Below are 17,785 nucleotides of genomic sequence, written 5' to 3' on the forward strand. Positions count from 1 at the left end.
AAGCGTCCTGCACGGTGTTGGGCTGTGAGCACAACCCCCATCTGTGGACGTCGGGCCCTCATACCATCCTCATGGAGTCGGTTTCTAACCGTTTGTGCAGACACATGCACATTTGTGGCCTGCTGGAGGTCATTTTGCAGGGCTCTGGCAGTGCTCCTCCTGTTCCTTCTTGCACAAAGGTGGAGGTAGCGGTCCTGCTGCTGGGTTGTTGCCCTCCTACGGCCTCCTCCACGTCTCCTGGTGTACTGGCCTGTCCCCTGGTAGCGCCTCCAGCCTCTGGACACTACGCTGACAGACACAGCAAACCTTCTTGCCACAGCTCACATTGATGTGCCATCCTGGATGAGCTGCACTACCTGAGCCACTTGTGTGGGTTGTAGAGTCTGTCTCATGCTACCACGAGTGTGAAAGCACCACCAACATTCAAAACTGACCAAAACATCAGCCAGACAGCATAGGTTCTGAGAAGTGGTCTGTGGTCCCCACCTGCAGAACCACTCCTTTATTGAGTGTGTCTTGCTAATTGCCAATAATTTCCACCTGTTGTCTATTCCATTTGCACAACAGCAGGTGAAATTGATTGTCAATCAGTGTTGCTTCCTAAGTGGACAGTTTAATTTCACAGAAGTTTGATTTACTTGGAGTTATATTGTGTTATTTGAGTGTTCCCTTTATTTTTTTGAGCAGTGTATAATTTATAAATTTATATAACTCCTTCTTGTAACAATTTTCCATTAAATGAGCACTATTGTAAAAATACAGTTTTTAATTCAAAGGCAAATCAAATAAAAAAGAAAAGAAAAGTGCCTTTGTCTCAAACATTCAAGGAGGGCACTGCACTGTAATTGAATGAAAGAAACAGTCTAGACCGAACCGCAGAGAAAGAGAGGGAGTGATATTACTCCTCAGATGCTGAAAGTAACTCACCTTTTTCTTTGTACAGAAAAAAACTCTTGTCTTGCTGAGTCCAGATGCTCCCATATGCCTCATTATCTGACTGTCCACTGTGTTCTGACCGCACAACAAGGGACAGAGAGAAAGCGAGAGAGAGATAAGGAAAGCTGTACCCCCTGCCTCTCTCTCTTTTTCTCCATTTCTTTGCTTGTCATTAAACTGTCTCAGCCTGTAAAGGTTCATGTCGGACAGACTCAGAGAGAAGCAATAAGAGTGTGCTTTCTAAAGTCTTGTAACAAAGTCAGGACACCCCATGCTAACTGTTTTTTTTTGTTTAATGTGTACTTATCTGTAGAGAAATAGTGCTCTGAGATAAGGCTGCAACTGATAAATATTTTAGTAGTAACTAATCTGCTAATCTGATTCTTTTTTCGAGTAGTCGATTTGTTGCGATTATTTTTTTTATCAAGCCCTCCATTTATACTTTCTATCGGTGAGGCTCTTAATCCAATGCATGTTTTAATGCAGCTAGACATCTAACCACAGTGAGAGCTATTATTTACAAATGGAGAATACATGGAACACTGGTGAAGCTTCCCAAGAATGTCCGGCCGACCGAAATAATTCCAGAAGGGCATGGACAACTCATCTAGGAGGTCGCGAAAGAACCCAGAACTGCAGAAATTTATAGAACTGCAAGTTCTACTCAATTGCCTTAGTAAAGGTCAGTGTTAACGATTCAATAATAAGAAAGAGACCGGTAAAATAAGCGTCCATGAAAGAGTTCATAAGAGGCAAAAAAAAAAAAAAACCTTCCGACCAAAAAGAAACCATATGGCTCAACTCAAATTTACCATAAAATGTCTTAATGATCCCCAGAACTTTTGGTAAATATTCTTTGAACCGACGTGTCAAAAGTGGGACATTTTGGAAGGTGTGTGTCCCATTACATCTGGTGTAAATTTATCACATTATTTTAGTAAAAGAACATCATACTTAACGTAAAACATTGTGGTGGTAGTGTGATGATCTGGGGCTGCTTTGCTGCTTCAGGCCTGGGCAACTTGCTGTAGTAGATGAAACCAGGAATCTTGAAGGAGAAGCTCAGGTGTACTTGGGTTCTGCAGCAGGAAAATGATCCAAAGCACACCTGCAAATCCACCTCTGAATGGCTTTTGTAGGGGCCTAGTCAAAGTCTCATTAAGATGATGTGGCTTAATCTTAAACAGGACTTTATGCTGGAAAACCCTCCAATGTTTTTGAATTAAAACAATCCTGTAAAGGAGAGTGGACCAAAATTCCTCCACAGAGAAGTAAAAGACTCATTACAGGTTAACAGTAAAGTTTCATTGCAGTTGTTGACGCCAAGGGTGGCACAACCAAGTTATTAGGTTTAGGGGCAAACACTTTTTCACACAGGGCTAGGTGCATTATCATTTTAAAAGTCCTTTTTTTATTTTACTCAGGTTACCTTGGTCTTTGTCTGATTACAGTAAAAATGAAACAGGCTATTGTTACTGATTAAACAATAGAAGAATAAAAAGAACCAACGTTGTGCCAAAATTCAACATACTATTTGTATGTATGTGATTCATAAAGCAGTATGGGCACAACAGCTTATGCTTGACATTTTTGCATCTGATGTAACTGTAGATTAATCCATATTTATATCCTAAAATCAAAGGAATCTGAGAGTGAATTTGTTGCGCTTGAATGGAGTTGATTCTGGCAGAAGAGTAGCCAACAAACACCGCATGCTGACCGACATCACCCCTAGGAGTGATGAGGGGGAAGATTGCAATCTACCCACCCAGAGAGAGCAAGGCCAATTGAGCTCTCTCAAGGTTTCAGCAGCTGATGGCATGCTGCATGACCGGGATTCGAACCAGCGATATCCCGATCATAGTTGCAGCACCTTAGTCAACTGGACCACATTACGTGTCAATTTTAACGATGCAATCAATACAACAACAGTGAAAAACAGCATTTCGCCTTGTTTTCCCTCCAAGGGTGCTTGCTAATGCTGCTAATGTTGCTAATGTTTTCTGAGTGGCTAAACTGCTGAATTTTTCTCCAAAATGAAGCTCTGAATGCGTTGGATTTTTTATTCTGGCCATTCAGAGATGTGATATGGTGTTGAAAGAAAAGTTCTACTATGTAAAAACTTGTCGTGCAGCAGAAATCAGCACTACACACACCGCAATGACCCGTAATGATGCGTCAAAAACATTTCTATAGCTTTATGTTGTTGATTATGTCGATTAATTGTTGCTGCAACCCTGCTTGGCAGTATTATTACCGATATTTGATATATGACCAGTTGTTTCTACAATCATTGTCCATTTTATCAGCTCCACTGAGCACACTGGAACACGGTGTCGTTCTGTAATTACAGACTGTAGTTCTGTATCAGTTTTTTACTGCATACTTTATTATTATTCTCCTCTATTCAACCTGTTCTTCAATATGAACCCATAAGACCACCACAGAGCAGCTATTTTTATTTACACAGTAGATCATTTATTATCAGCACTGCAGTGACTGTACTGACATGGTGGTGGTGTTTCAGTGTGTGTTTTGTTGTACATAATGTTGTGATTTTTGTGTATTTTCTAACCCTGTATTTTCTGGAATACAGAAAAGCTGTATATGGCTATCTGTGTGATCAGTGTTGATATACTGTTGATCTGCAAGTGTGTGAAGCAGTAAAAATAAAATGAGAAAAAGCAGGCTGTGTGCAGCAGTGTGTGATATGGGTTTTGGCAGGTTTGTTGTGACTCCTCATGAATGCAGGTTTTTATTCCGCTCAATGAAAGCCCAGCGGTCAGTGTGAGGATGCTTGTGGTCAGTGCAGTCCAGCTGTGACGAGCTTATGAAAGCAGCAGAGCACCTCTTGCTCTCCGCAGTGCCAGCAGATAAGGACAAGCTTGTGCTCGGAACTTTTCCTCCACATTTTTAAACAAACCCAGTACTTTAGAAAAGTTTTTAAGCTTCTAAGTTTCTCAAGCTGGGCCTGTATTTTTCGATTCTTAAAAATATACTGTCAGTGTACAAAAAGAAAATTATATATGTCGTAAATAACATTCATCTGATTAGTGCTGTGCGATATGAAGATAAATACCGTGGGGACGATATCACTATCGTTTCTACAGAAATTTAATCAATTATTTAGGCAAATTATTTCATACCATCATACGTCGTCAGATTATATGGTGGTATATGGTATTACTGCCATATAATAATTTTAATTATAATTTTAATTATTTCACTAGACGGGGCGCCGAGTGGTCTGCTCGGCAATGCTGCATCAGCAGCAGCTCAAAAAGAAGCGGTGGCTGACTTCACATATATCGGAGGAAGCATGTGTTAGTCTTCACCCTCCTGGTGTGTTGGGGAATCACTAGTGATAGGGGGAGTCTTAATGAGTGGGTTGGGTAATTGGCCGTGTAAATTGGGGAGAAAATGGGAAAAATTAGAGAAAAAAATAAAAATTATTTCACTAGAACCGTCACGGTGTCGCTGCTCCTTCTGTTTTATAGGTGTTTCGTCTCATAGTGCTGGTAAAGCTTTATATTCTGTCTGTTAAGCTACTGCTTTGAGATTAGTACAACTTTATTGGCTCTTAAATGATTGTTTTTGTTAATTTCTTCGTTTTTTTTTTTTCTTCGTCGCCCAGATGCAGGTTATTTTTTATTATTATTATTTTTTTTAATATTTATATATTTATATATATTATATATTAATATTTATATTTTTTAATATTTAATTTTTTTTAATGTGTTCACTATTTCATTTTGCTCTTTTAGAATTCGTTAGATTATATTAGCATTTTCCTATTTCATATCTATTTTTCTGTTTTAAATAAAATAACACAAAATAACAAAAACTGAAAGTGAAAGTTCTCCTTAAAGGGGACATGAAACACTTCAAGTATTCAGTATAATTCACAAGATGTATTTTCAGTCTAACAAATTTTATAAGTTTAACAGTCAGTGAAGCGGAATTAAAATAATAAGCAATCTAAATGTCATTTTTTTAAGTAAGCGCAGCGCCATCTTGTCCCAGCGCTGAAAATGAGGTCACGTGGTTGGTTCCTGAATGCCTCACTAACATAAACTAAGAGCCTACAGTAATTTAGTTCCTCAATGGATAGTAAAAGCCAAACCAAAAATCGATGTATTGCCCCTGGGTGTAGTAATACTGGGTGTAGTAAAATTGTAAAGGGTAAAGAACGAAAAAAAGGTTCACTTTCACTTTCATACCTCGCCACTTAAGCGGACAGCTGTTCTTCAGTGTTGAGTAGCGGCGCTGAAGCGCGAGAATCTTCCGGTTAGTAGCGAGCACTTTCTAGACGAGGACTATGTGGAGGAGAGGGTTTTTGAGGCAGGAGCATTAAGTTAGTCGTTTGCCGGACAAATAAGCTGAAGTCCGAGGCTTTTTTCCTCCGTTTTTAGTTTTAGCTATCTTTTTATATATCTTTTATATATCTTATCATAGCTAGCCAACGTTAGCTAACGCTAACTAGATGAAGCTAGCTACCCAGCAATCCTTCTAACTTCCATCCATAATCTATAATTTCATCCATAATCTCCACAAACAACAAGCTCTTTTCCCTAACCCTGACCGCTAGCTATGTACCTGGGCTCTTCAACCAACCAGCCTCGTGACGTCACCAGTGCTGCACAGGCAAAAAGGCGGCGCACTAGCGCAAACGTAACAAACATAAATATATTATAATTTAGTGTGTAAACATTTTATATAAAAAAAATGCCCCCTGAATAAATTCCATTATATTTCATCTCTTAGAAAACTTGTACAAACTGAAATGTTTCATGTCCACTTCTAAGTTTCTCAAGTTGGGCCTGTATTTTTTATTCTTAAAAATATACTGTCAGTGTACAAAAAGAAAATTGGAGATCATTATATGTCATAAATAACATTCATCTGATTAGTGCTGTGCGATATGATGATAAATATCGTGGAGACGATATCCCTATCGTTTCTACAATAATTTCATCAATTATTCATGCAAATTAGGGTTGGGCAATATTAAAGTTTTTCATACCGTCATACGTCGTCAGATTATATGGCGGTATACGGTATTACTGCCATATAATATTTTTAATTATAATTTTAATGATTTCACTAGAACCGTCACGGTGTCGCTGCTCCTTCTGTTTTATAGGTGTTGCATCTCATAGCGCTGGTAAAGCTTTATATTCTGTCTGTTAACTTACTGCTTTGAGATTAGTACAACTTTATTGGCTCTTAAATTATTGTTTTTGTTCATGTCTTTGTTTTTTTTTGTTTTTTTTTTTGTGGCCCAGACGCATTTTTTTTTTTTTTTTTAAATATTATTATTTGTTTTTTTTTTGTGTTCACTATTTCATTTTGCTCTTTTAGAATTCGTTAGATTACATTTCTTTAAGCATTTTGAGCTTAGTTTAGTTGGTCATCTTCCTAGTTCATATCTATTTTTCTGTTTTTATTAAAATAACACGAAATAACAAAAACTGAAAGTAATAAAAACGGTAATTAGAAGAAAAAACTAAAACAAACTGAAATTACAGATTGAATACCCGCATTTTTGTGTTTGTTAATTTATTTATACATAAATCTATAAAATTAATAGAGTAAATTAAATGAAAGTTAATAAAAGCTGATTTTAGCTCCCCATCACAGAAGGATTAAGGAACGTTAATAATTAATAATAATTAATTTCTGCACCACCTGCCCCCTTTCTGAAGACATGTGATGCCCTAAAGTGAACTAGTTAACCAGCAGCTAGGTTGCTGAACTTTTAGAATCGTCACATCAGCCTCGCCAAGCTCACCTACAGGTGCTTGAATGGGTTGTTCCAGTCCTTGGGAGGGAGGATTTCACCGCTTCCTCTTGTAACTCTGTTCTAAGGCGAAAGGTTACAAGGTACCAAGGTACAAATTAGAAGTGTGATTGGACCTAAGGCTGTAGACAGCATGTTCAGAACGTGTCTGTGGGAGTTTGAGTCGTCCCTGATGTCGGTCAAGAAGGTCTGGTTCTTAATCAGCATTGCAGGTAATCCCAGCAGTGTTGAGAGGGGTTGTGTTCGGGGCCTCGGTGAAGACCTCTCGAGTTTCTCCACACAAGTCTCATCAAACACCATCCATGTGAGACTCTTTATACGTCTCTATACCCCGCAAAGCAGAGGAGCGGCTGACTAATAGATACATTAGATTCATTTATGCTGAGTATCTTCAGTGAATGCATTCAGGAGCTCATACATATGCGCACGGTAATCACAGTATGCCGAGAGCATGATGGACTGTTTCTGTGCATACCATTATACAACACCAGTGTGAATCTCTGACAATGGAGGCCTGTGGGAGGTTGTGTTGCGGTGTCTTTCCACACAAAAAAATATATGTGTGGAAAATGTATTTTTATGTGCATCTTTAACCTCAGATAAACTACTATTTACAAGGCCAATTACCTAACCCACTCACTAGGACTCCCACATCACTAGTGATGCCTCAACACCAGGAGGATGAAGACTAGAACATGCCTCCTCCGATACATGTGAAGTCAGCCACTGCTTCTTTTCGAACTGATACTGATGCAGCATTGCAGAATAGCATCACAGCACGCTCGGAGGAAAACGCAGCGACTCGGTTCTGATACATCAGCTCACAGATGCCTTGTGCTGATCGACATCGACATCACCCATCTACCCACCCAGAGAGAGCAAGTCCAATTGTGCTCTCTGGGCTCCGGCAGCTGATGGCAAGCTGCATGAATGGGATTCCAACCATAAACTACAATTTTTACTTGGGTAAAATGCTCCTCCACATGCTGCTGCCTTCTCAATCATTAGTATGAGTAAGAACCATATTCAGAGACTCGGATCAGATGGTGTTCATTGGGACATTGCTATTAATCATATTTAGGTTAGAGTGACATTTAAAGGCGTTTTTATTTATTTGTGGTTTATTTATTTGTAATGAATGCCATGTTGTCCTGGTACTACTTAATTTTCTGCATTACAGTGTTTTTGTTGAACTGCTGATTAAAGCTTTATAAAGTTCTGCATCTTCTCGTTGTTTTCAGGTTCTATCCCGGATGAGAGACTGTACCGGATGTTTGTAAACAACCAGGTGACCATGCTCCGCCCACGAGAGGACGAAGAAAGCTGGTTCAATCTGTTCGTCATCCATCAAAACCGGTACATTCTTTACCTTCTTCTAGTCCTTCTGTTCCTTTCCATTCTGTTCCATTCTGTTCTGTTCTGTTAGACCAATTCATCTCCTTTAATTCAATTTAATTTAGTCTCCATTCAATTCTCTTCCTTTCATCTCCTAGCGATTCCCTTTCTTTATTTCCTTTTCCCCCTGTCTTGTCCTGTACCATTTGTTTAATTTCCTATTCTATCTTTTTTAAATATATTTTATTTAAAGTTTACAACTTTGCATACAACGAACAGCCGCCCACACATTAACCCCCCCACACATTCACCCCCACACACAATTTTCTATTCTATCTTTTTCTATTCTAATATTTTTTCCTTTATTGTCCTTTATTATTCTACCCGTCCTTTCCTTTCCTTTCCTTTCCTATTTTATTTCATGATTTTCTTTTTTTTTCCTTTCCTTTCATTTTTTTTACTTTTTCCTTTCTTTTCTTTTCTTTTCTTTTCTTTTCTTTTCTTTTCTTTTCTTTTACTTCCTTTCCTATCATATCCCATAATTTCCTTTCCTTTCATTTTCCATTTTTTTCATGTTTTATCCCATAATTTATTTCTATTCTTTTCCTTTTCTACTCTATTTTATTAGTTCCTTTTATTTTATTTCCTATTCTATCCCATAATTTTTTTTCTCTTACCTTTTCCATCCCATATTTTTTTCATTTCCTTTCCTAGTCTAACCCATCATTTCCTTTCTTTAGATTTCGTTTTCTTTTATTTGTTTTTTTCTCTTTCCTTTCCTCTCCTTTCCTTTACCTTTTCTCTCATACTCTGTTGCATTTATTATTTTCCTTTCTTGTATTATCCTTTCCCTTTATTTACTTTTCTTTATGTAATGCTGGATATTGTGTTTCTAGTTATTTTGAGGTATTTTAAAGAAAGGGAAGTGCTCCTGCAGTGCGTTTGAAATGTGTTTTTGTTTTGTTCACAGTGATGTTCTGTATTAAAAGCTCTGATTAGCTGTGTATTTTATTAAAGAGATTGCGAGTGGTGTTCGCTTCAGTGTATCCAATTATCTGGGACTAGTTGTGCTCCTGTGGACCCTGCAATCACTGGTGCAAAAGAACTAAACTTTATTCACACCAGCTCTGTTAAATCTCATTTTAATTAAACACGCTGTTGACCAGGGTTTTTCATTTATTAATAATAGCCACCATATACAGTACAATCACCAATATCTTTATATTTTAATATTTTATTGTCCCTGGGTATTTCTCACGTTTACTCTGTGCTTTCTCCTCAGCGTTCACTGGGTTCAGTTTAACAGTCATGTTTAAAGTTGCTCTGATATGCAGTTTCCTGTTTGACTATTTATTTGTACTACCGGAGTCCAGGCATGGAGTCCACCTGCAGACCCAGACATGAACATTAGCCTCAGGCACTTTGGGACATTCTGATTTGTCGAGGGCAGTTAGAGAGAAGACCCAGAGCACAGAGCTGCAGGGGGGTTAAGTATCGGAATATAGGAGCACTTTGTAAGTAGCAGGATGTTTTCAGCTGAGAGCTGTTCTTGTTCTGTAGCTCCAGCCTCCCACTGGGGGGTTAGTAGAGTTGTTATAATCCTGTATGTAGTATATAAATGCTTGGATGTTGAATTACTTTAGTGCCTGTGATGAATTATACAGTATGCGCTCTGAATTTTGTCCCTGTCCAATATAATTTATTTAATGTCTTTAGTGGACTATTAATATTTTACTATACAACCCCAGTTAAAGGTTAAAATATAAAATTAAATATAATAATAAAAATATATTCTATTGTGGCCATTCGTGGCACGTTTTCTGTTCAGTTTGTGTCTTTCTACAGTGTAGATTCAAATTAAACACATGAAAACAGTTAAGGGACACATATGAAACTACATATTAAACAGTATAAACAATCCACAATCCCCTGGTCTAGACCTAATCAATTGAGATGGTGATTTAAGGTGACTTTTGGATGAGCTGAAGCTTCACAGCATGAAGGAAAAGCAGCAATTATTGTTCAGCAGCTCCAGAAACTCCTTCAAGACGCTGAAAAAGCCTGAGATTAAAATACCAAGAGTGTGCAGATCTGTCCTCAAAGAAGAATCTAAAGTATAAAACATATTCTGGTTTGTTTTACTCTTTTTAAACGCCTGTCTTTCTGTAGAGTTTTAATAAAGTCTTTAATATTAAAATTACTTTTAAATGTGAAAAATCATAAAAGAACGAAAACACATTTAACAATACTGGTACAGTATATATTTTATTAATTGAAATTAAACTTAAATGCAAATGTAAATAACTTATAAAAATGTAGCCATATCGTTCATCGTCTCTAGTTGGGTCATTGATTTAATAAATATGTAATTATTCACTTTTTTAGGCATATGATTTTTTAATTTGAATATTTTTAATATGCTGAGTTTAACTGAGAGCTTTAATAGAGGAAAAAATGCTAGTGTAGCTGCATATATTCTACCTTTAACATCCTTGAAACATGCTTTTAGCTGTGTGTGTGTGTGTGTGTGTGTGTGTGCGTGTGTGTGTGTGTGTGTGTGTGTGAGAGAGAGAGAGAGAGAGAGAGAGAGAGCATCTGAGAGTCTTCAGCACAGTGATGTAGGTCCAAAGGTAGCTTCCTGGATTAGCGTTATTGTTAATTGGACACGCAATAAACAGCGTGAGTGTCCACGAGCACACTCACACAGACAAAGGTTTCATTTCCATTGTTAATAAGGTCTCTAACTTAAGCGTGAAGCTAGGCAAGCTTGGTGGGAAAATGAATTAATAAAAAAACGTGTGGCTAATCAGTCGGCCCTAAACATTGCATGGGCCCCAAGGCTGAAGCCTAGAGTAGCCCGTGCATTAATTCACCCCTGTGAATATACCTGTATTTTTTTAATTTAGCAATAAACAGTAAATCACAGATCAAAAAGAATATCACAGTGTATTTTTTTTTTCCCAGTATTGTGCAGATCTAGCATGTTGCACTACTTGGTAACAGGCTAATGCTAATATTACCTGCAATGCAGCAGTTTTTCCAATCTGAATTATTGTTTTTCTCTGCTCAGAACACCGGAATTTAGCTGCTGTATAAATGCTGCCCTCGGGCGGGATCTGAATGATATTGAAATACTGAAATGTGTTTAATAATCATATGACCGTTATTGAAACATATTTAATCGTAATAAATATTGATATTGAATTATTCTCCATCCCTAGTATAGTAATTTATTAAAGGTTGGAGACAAAAGAAAAGAGACCCACTTCTAAACTGTTGTTTATTGTTTTTGTGTTGCAGTAAAGATAAATTTTTTTTGTACTCATAAAAGCTGTGGTTCTCTGTCATTGTAGTTTTTTTTTACAGTTAATGAAGACAGGATATCCTAGTTCTAAATTGAATTGGCATAAATGATAATATCATATTCCCCCCTCCAGCACACACTGCCTGAATACTGTCAGTAATTAGCATCTCTTTTTCTGGTAGAAACCCCGCTGTTATCTATAATATGGGTGAATCTGAAAACGGCTCAGGCACGAGTTCGTTTTCCCGGCTGATTAGAAAGCTGGACTTAATTCACATTTTTTGTCAGTTTTTCCATTTTAATTTGCATGCGACCCTGAGTTCATTCTGCGGCCAGCTGGACTCGGTCCAGAGATAAAGAGCAGTTTTACAGTTATTCTCTAAGCCTGGCATTTGCAGGAAACTAATTTACGTGCCAATTGTGTCTCTCTGTTTGTGTGTGTGTGTGTATGTGTGCGTGTGTAGGAGTAAGCATGGAGCCACCAACTACATCCCCGAGCAGTTTCTGGATGACTTTCTGGATCTGGTGGTTTGGGGACATGAGCACGAGTGTAAAATCACTCCAGCCCGAAACGAGCAGCAGCTCTTCTACGTCACGCAGCCCGGCAGCTCTGTGGTCACGTCACTGTCTCCGGGGGAGGCGGTCAAGAAGTATGTAGAATTATTTTTTGCTTTTGAAGGGAACTAAACCTCCTGATTTTAGCGGACTCCACCCTCAGCTCAAATTTGAAAAAAATAAAAATAAAAATGTGAGGCGTAGTTTAGAAGGGGCACCGGGTGTGAAATGAAAGTAGTCAGTACGTCAGTACGTCAGTAGTCAGTAAATTATATTGAGGTCTTAAAAAGGGCTTAAAAAAAACAATAAATTTGACTTTTAAAATGGTGCAAAAATTCTATACAGGACTGCAGTCTGTAATGATAGAACTACACACAGGGCTCCTGAAAAAAATCCTTACTAAATGGATATTTGTGTAGAAACAAGGAAGTGGTCATAATATTGTAACTAGAGTGTGTATTTAAACTGCATTGCTGCATTCATTAATTACAGGCACTCTATTGAAGAGCTTTATTGTTGACGTATAAATCCCTAGCCAACCTGAATAAACTGGAGTACAGAAACAACCCTGAGCTTTCTCTCAAGCATCTCAAGAGTCCGCTAATACCTAAACGCAAACAAAACATGATTCAGAAAGAAAACATTTCACAACTGCAGTAAAAGGCTCTTTAATAAAGGCTGGATTAGTGTTTGGTTAAGTGGTCTTGAAAGGAGTAGGTCTTCAGCCTGCATTTGAAGGCAGATTGATGCTGTATGAAAGAGAGATTTTTTTTTAAATCTTTCTTTTGATCTAGAGGAGAAATGACATAGAGGTATATTTAACACAAACTAAATAACGATTCAGCTATGCTGCTATTTCACCTCAGTGCATCTTATTTATTTTTTTATTTCTATAGAGAATTAGGCCAGTACATTACGCACAATAGGGCATCATACACAGAACAGATGCCCTTGGAATTTAAAAAAAATAAGCTGAAAACAGTAGTGTTTGGATTTCTGGAATTATGGGTTAGAATTAAATTTTTTTTTTTTTTTAAACCAGCCTTATAGTTACCTTAAGTTTGGCCCCACCTATTCAGGGTACAACAGTTTAGCCCTGTCCATAAGGTACACAATAGTTTAGCCCCTCCCATTCAGTTTACAAAGGCTTATCTCATACATTGCATAGCCCACAGTTATAAATGCTGTTCTTTCATGCTTTTTCTCCTTTTTTTTGGCGAACAAAAAGTCACGGACAGGGCCACACAAGCTAGAAAGCTGCCACCTGCCTGTAGCAATTCAGCATCCTTGCACATTTAATATTCTGAAGATTAATGCCAAATTCAAAATTATATTCAGCTCTGAAAAATAAAATAACCACTTAAAAATGATGAGTTTCTTTGATTTTACCAAAATAAAAACCTCTGGAATATAATCATGAGGAAGACGGATGATCACAAGCCATCAAACCAAACTGAACTGATTGATTTTTTTGCACCAGGAGTGACATAAAGTTATTCAAAAGCAGTGTGTAAGGAGGAGGAGTGGAGGAGAACATGCCACAATGCAGGAAAACTCTCGTCTGAAAGCTCTGCATCTTTTTTTTTTTTTGTTTTCAGCCATTGCTTATTTTCTGCAAATAAATACTCTAAATGACAATATACATTTTTTGGAATTTAGGAGAAATGTTGTCTGTAGTTTATATAAAACAACAATATTCATTTTATTCAAACATACACCTATGAATAGCAAAATCAGAGAAACTGAAGTGGTCTCTTAATTTTTTTTAGAGCTGTATTAACCAGCCTTACAGAAGTTTGGACCCATGTATTCAGGGTACAGGAGTTTATGTTGGCCATTTAGTCTGCAGAGATTAGCTCCACCCATTCAATTTACACCAGTTTGTCCCTGCCCATTTAGCTTTTTGCACATACCCATCCTGCCACAATTAAACCCCACATGTTCAGCCCACAACTCCTTGCTGAGACATTCGGCATGGTACGTTGGCAAACATGGTGGCCTAACAATACCTCTGTGTGTGTTGCTCAATAAATATTGCACATATTAAACTAAATTGTGTGGAATTTGGACTGGCCATCAGCTTAAAGAAAACAAATATCAGCCAGCCAAACATCGTCATCGATGGACACAGCCTGGATGTTGTAACAAACTTCATTTACCTTGGATCCACCATATTGACCTTCATCTCTACAGATGTTGAGATCAACAGCAGAATCGCAAAGGATGCGGCAATCATGGCAAAGCTAAAGCACAGAGTGTAAAACAACTGCAAACTTCTCAACTGCTCAAGTGAATATACGCGTCTACCAGACATGTCTTTCAAACTCTTCTCTATTCCAGCGAGACTTGGACAACGTACGTAACAAGACAAGAAAGGAACCTAAACAGCTTCCACTTGAGGTGCCAGCGCCAGATCCTACACATCAAATGGCAAGACAAGATCTCGAATAAAAAGATGCTGAAGCTTGCAAAACAGTTCTGCTTGCAAACTATCATCTGCGAGAGGAGCCTTCGATGGCTCGGCCACATCCGGAGGATGGGCAAGGGTCGCATTCCCTAAAGATCTCTTTTACGGCAAACTGGAAAAGGAGTGTGCCCAAGACTACGCTTGAAAGACAAGAGTGTGCAAGAGGGATATGGAACAGTGTGCCATTGACTTCGACTCTTGGGAATGCCAAGCAGAAGACCATTAAACATGGCAATGGACTACTTGGCGCCAAGTGGTCTAGTGGCTGCCACTATAAAAACTGTAGGTCGCAGGTTCGAATCCCGTTCATGTAGCTCTGCCATCAACTGCCAGAGCACTGAGGGAGCACAATTGCCCTTGTTCCCTCTGGGTGGGTAGATGGTGCTCTCTCCCCATTACGCTCAAAGGTGGCGCCGGGTGGCACACAGCGTCTGTAATCGAATGAATCGCTGCGCTTTCCTCCGATTGTGCTGTGGCGCTGCTCAGGCAATAATGCATTGGCAGCAGCTCGAAAAAAGGTCACTGACTTCACACGTGTTGGAGGAGGCATGTGCTCGTCCGCACCCTCCCTCCCAGGGTCGCAGGTGCCACTGGTGATGGGGATGCACAAAGGGGTGGGACAATTGGACAGCCAAATTGGGAGAAAATTGAAAAGAAAAATAATAAAAACTCACTTGATACCCCAAAAAAAGAGCAAAACATACACTCTCTCAAAAACAACCCAACTTCACATCAAGCTTTAGCTGCACCCAACTGGTAGAGACTGAGGAAACTCCAGAGGAAACTGTCAAACTGTTCAATTCTTTAGAAGTTAAAGAAGTCACAAAATGGCCATGCTATAATGATTGTAATTATCGTGTTTGCCTCATAAACCCACACAGATGTTATAAGTGAAGTTTAGAGCAAAAGAATTCGAGGAAGAACCTTTGCAAATATGACCTCTTTAACACACAAAGCCTTCCTCACTCTCTGACATTTACACGAACACGGTAATACTTTAATCTATTAGGCTGCATGGCATCTGTTGTTGCCTTTGTCAGAAAACACACGGCTGTGTGTTTCTGAAGATGAGCATCTCTATTAGAGGCTGATGGAAAAGCAGGTAATTAACAAGGCCTGAATAAATGCAGTCCGCTTCACTAAAACAGCAACAGTGCCTCGCTGTCCACAGGGTCTCATTAAAAGCCACAGGTGTTGCGGAAATTCTAATTTGCCTTCGCAATTAACACCTCATACATCGCTAATTATTTGCTTATCTGACATGGGTGTATAAACAGGTGAAACAATTCATTTATTTTCCCTCTCAACCGTTTTAACTTTTGTTTTCCTCTTTGCGGATAATGGCCAATCGCTTTACGCAATAATTCAGTCGGCTCATTATTGAACTTTTTTTCAGAGACAGATTACTTTACCTTCTCTGTTGAAAATGCTGCTCTGATCTGCATACCGTATTTCACAGTATTACAGCATTTTAATGGTATCTCTGAAAAAGGACAATATTTCGTTTGAAATATGAAGTGTGTGATGTACGAAATTTTTAATAAAAGGCATTAAAGCTTTTATTGGCCAGTCTTGCATCCTGAAGTTAGGTTCAATTTAGTACATCGGTCATTTGACCACCTGTGAGTCGTATTTGTTTCAACCTGCACACTCTTAAGATATTTATTTTGTTGCACAGTTGTGCATCGGGGCCTCCCACTCCTTTTTCTGTCCTTGTTAGAGCCACTCTGTGCTACTCTCTAAAGGGTTTACTTAACAGCGTGGTAAGATATTTTCAGTCTCTCTAAAGAGATGGTTGTTTCTTTCTGGCTATTTTGAACCAACAACTGCTGATGCTTCTGATTTTAGACTAACTCTGAATGTTGTGCTCCTGTTTATGCTTTCTTATTAGTATGAAGTTTTTCAGCTGTGCAACAGAATTGAAAAAGTTTGCTAACAATCAATTGGCTTAATAACGTTCTTAACTTGGATTACCAGCTATATCAGGAGATTGAGGCTGAGAGGAATGAGAATTGCAAAATTGGCCTCAAAATACGAAAATAGGCATTTTTTCTTTCTTTAAAAGTCATGACTTTAGTAATGGACAAAGTTGTTTGTGACTTTGTGTTCTTCTTTGGAACACATGGAAATTTACAAGTTATCCCAAACTTCTGAGTCGCTTTGTACTGTATGTAAATTATCTCTATTCTGATTGGCTGCCCAGTATTTTTCTGAAAGAAAATCAACCTAAAAAAGTCTGTATGAGTGGACAGGGCTAAATCCTGCAGGCTAAATTCTGCAGGCTAAATTATCCTCATATTTAGAATTCTGTATATGAGCTCTGTATAAACCAATGAAATTAAATATATACAGCTCAACTTCAGTTTCTGAATTAATTTCTCTGAATTTGCTATTTATAGGTAAAAATATTTGAATAAAATGAACATTGTTGTTTTCATTCTATAAACTACAGACAATATTTCTCCCAAATTCCAAATAAAAATATTGTCATTTAGAGCATTTAGTTACAGAAAATGAGAAATGTCTGAAATAACAAAAAATATGCAGAGCTTTCAGATCTCTAATAATGCAAAGAAAACAAGTTCATATTCATAAAGTTATTTATCTACAGCAGAGGTAGAAACATTGAACAGCTTTGAATTGGTTTTGGCTGATTGGACAATATTTTTATAATATAGAGATAATATAATATATGAGAGATGACCAGATCATATTTGTGAGGTAAGGATTACAGCATTTTTGTCAATGCTCATTATATAGACTAACTGGATACCCCTCTCAAGAGTGCATCACGTAGTCTGCTACAATGAAAAGTATAGAGAATATTTACCCATTTAAGCACACCTAAAAGTACAACAGCAGTAGTAGTCAGAAAGCTACAGGTGTCACATTTACAATAAAGCAGTTTATTGTAAAGCGCTATTGTGTAAGCCATTCTTTGCGATGGTGTTTCCACTTTAAGCGCCACAATGCGATTCTAAAATCTTATGGTAATTTATGGACTCGCAATTAAAGCTCTGGCAGCTGGAGCTCAGCTTTAATATGAGTTTTATGTGGTGAATTAGAAAAAGTAAAACACATTTGACAGTGCAAAACATTATAGACGCCCTGCACAATAAAGCTTTATCAAGTATGCCTGCAATGTAATGTGCCATTTGTTTTTTTTTTTTTTTTTTTACAAGAAGTGTGTTTACTTGCACTTTATAATCTACTACTACTGCAGTTTTTTAGTAGTCCATTGAAAGTGTTTACATGAACTTGAATAGTGAGACAATGGAAAAACTATTTGTGAATGTGAATGTGTAAGACTAATGCTGCTTGTATAAAAAAATAATAAGACAGTTAACACCACTAACTGGATACCCCTCTCAAGAGCATCTTTCAGCCA

General features: G+C 38.0%; 1 protein-coding gene across 3 annotated transcripts in view; it reads left to right on the forward strand.

The window, feature by feature from the left end:
- Positions 1 to 17,785, forward strand: part of mre11a (MRE11 homolog A, double strand break repair nuclease) — a 136,602-nt gene that overhangs the window by 21,951 nt on the left and 96,866 nt on the right. For all 3 annotated transcript variants that reach the window (XM_022679206.2, XM_022679207.2, XM_049478461.1), the window contains exons 7-8: positions 7,978 to 8,092; positions 11,840 to 12,025. In XM_022679206.2, the coding sequence (XP_022534927.1) occupies positions 7,978 to 8,092; positions 11,840 to 12,025 (301 nt within the window). The remainder of the gene's footprint in view (positions 1 to 7,977; positions 8,093 to 11,839; positions 12,026 to 17,785) is intronic.

This window comes from Astyanax mexicanus, chromosome 4, assembly GCF_023375975.1.
Source record: "Astyanax mexicanus isolate ESR-SI-001 chromosome 4, AstMex3_surface, whole genome shotgun sequence".
NCBI lineage: Eukaryota > Metazoa > Chordata > Actinopteri > Characiformes > Acestrorhamphidae > Astyanax > Astyanax mexicanus.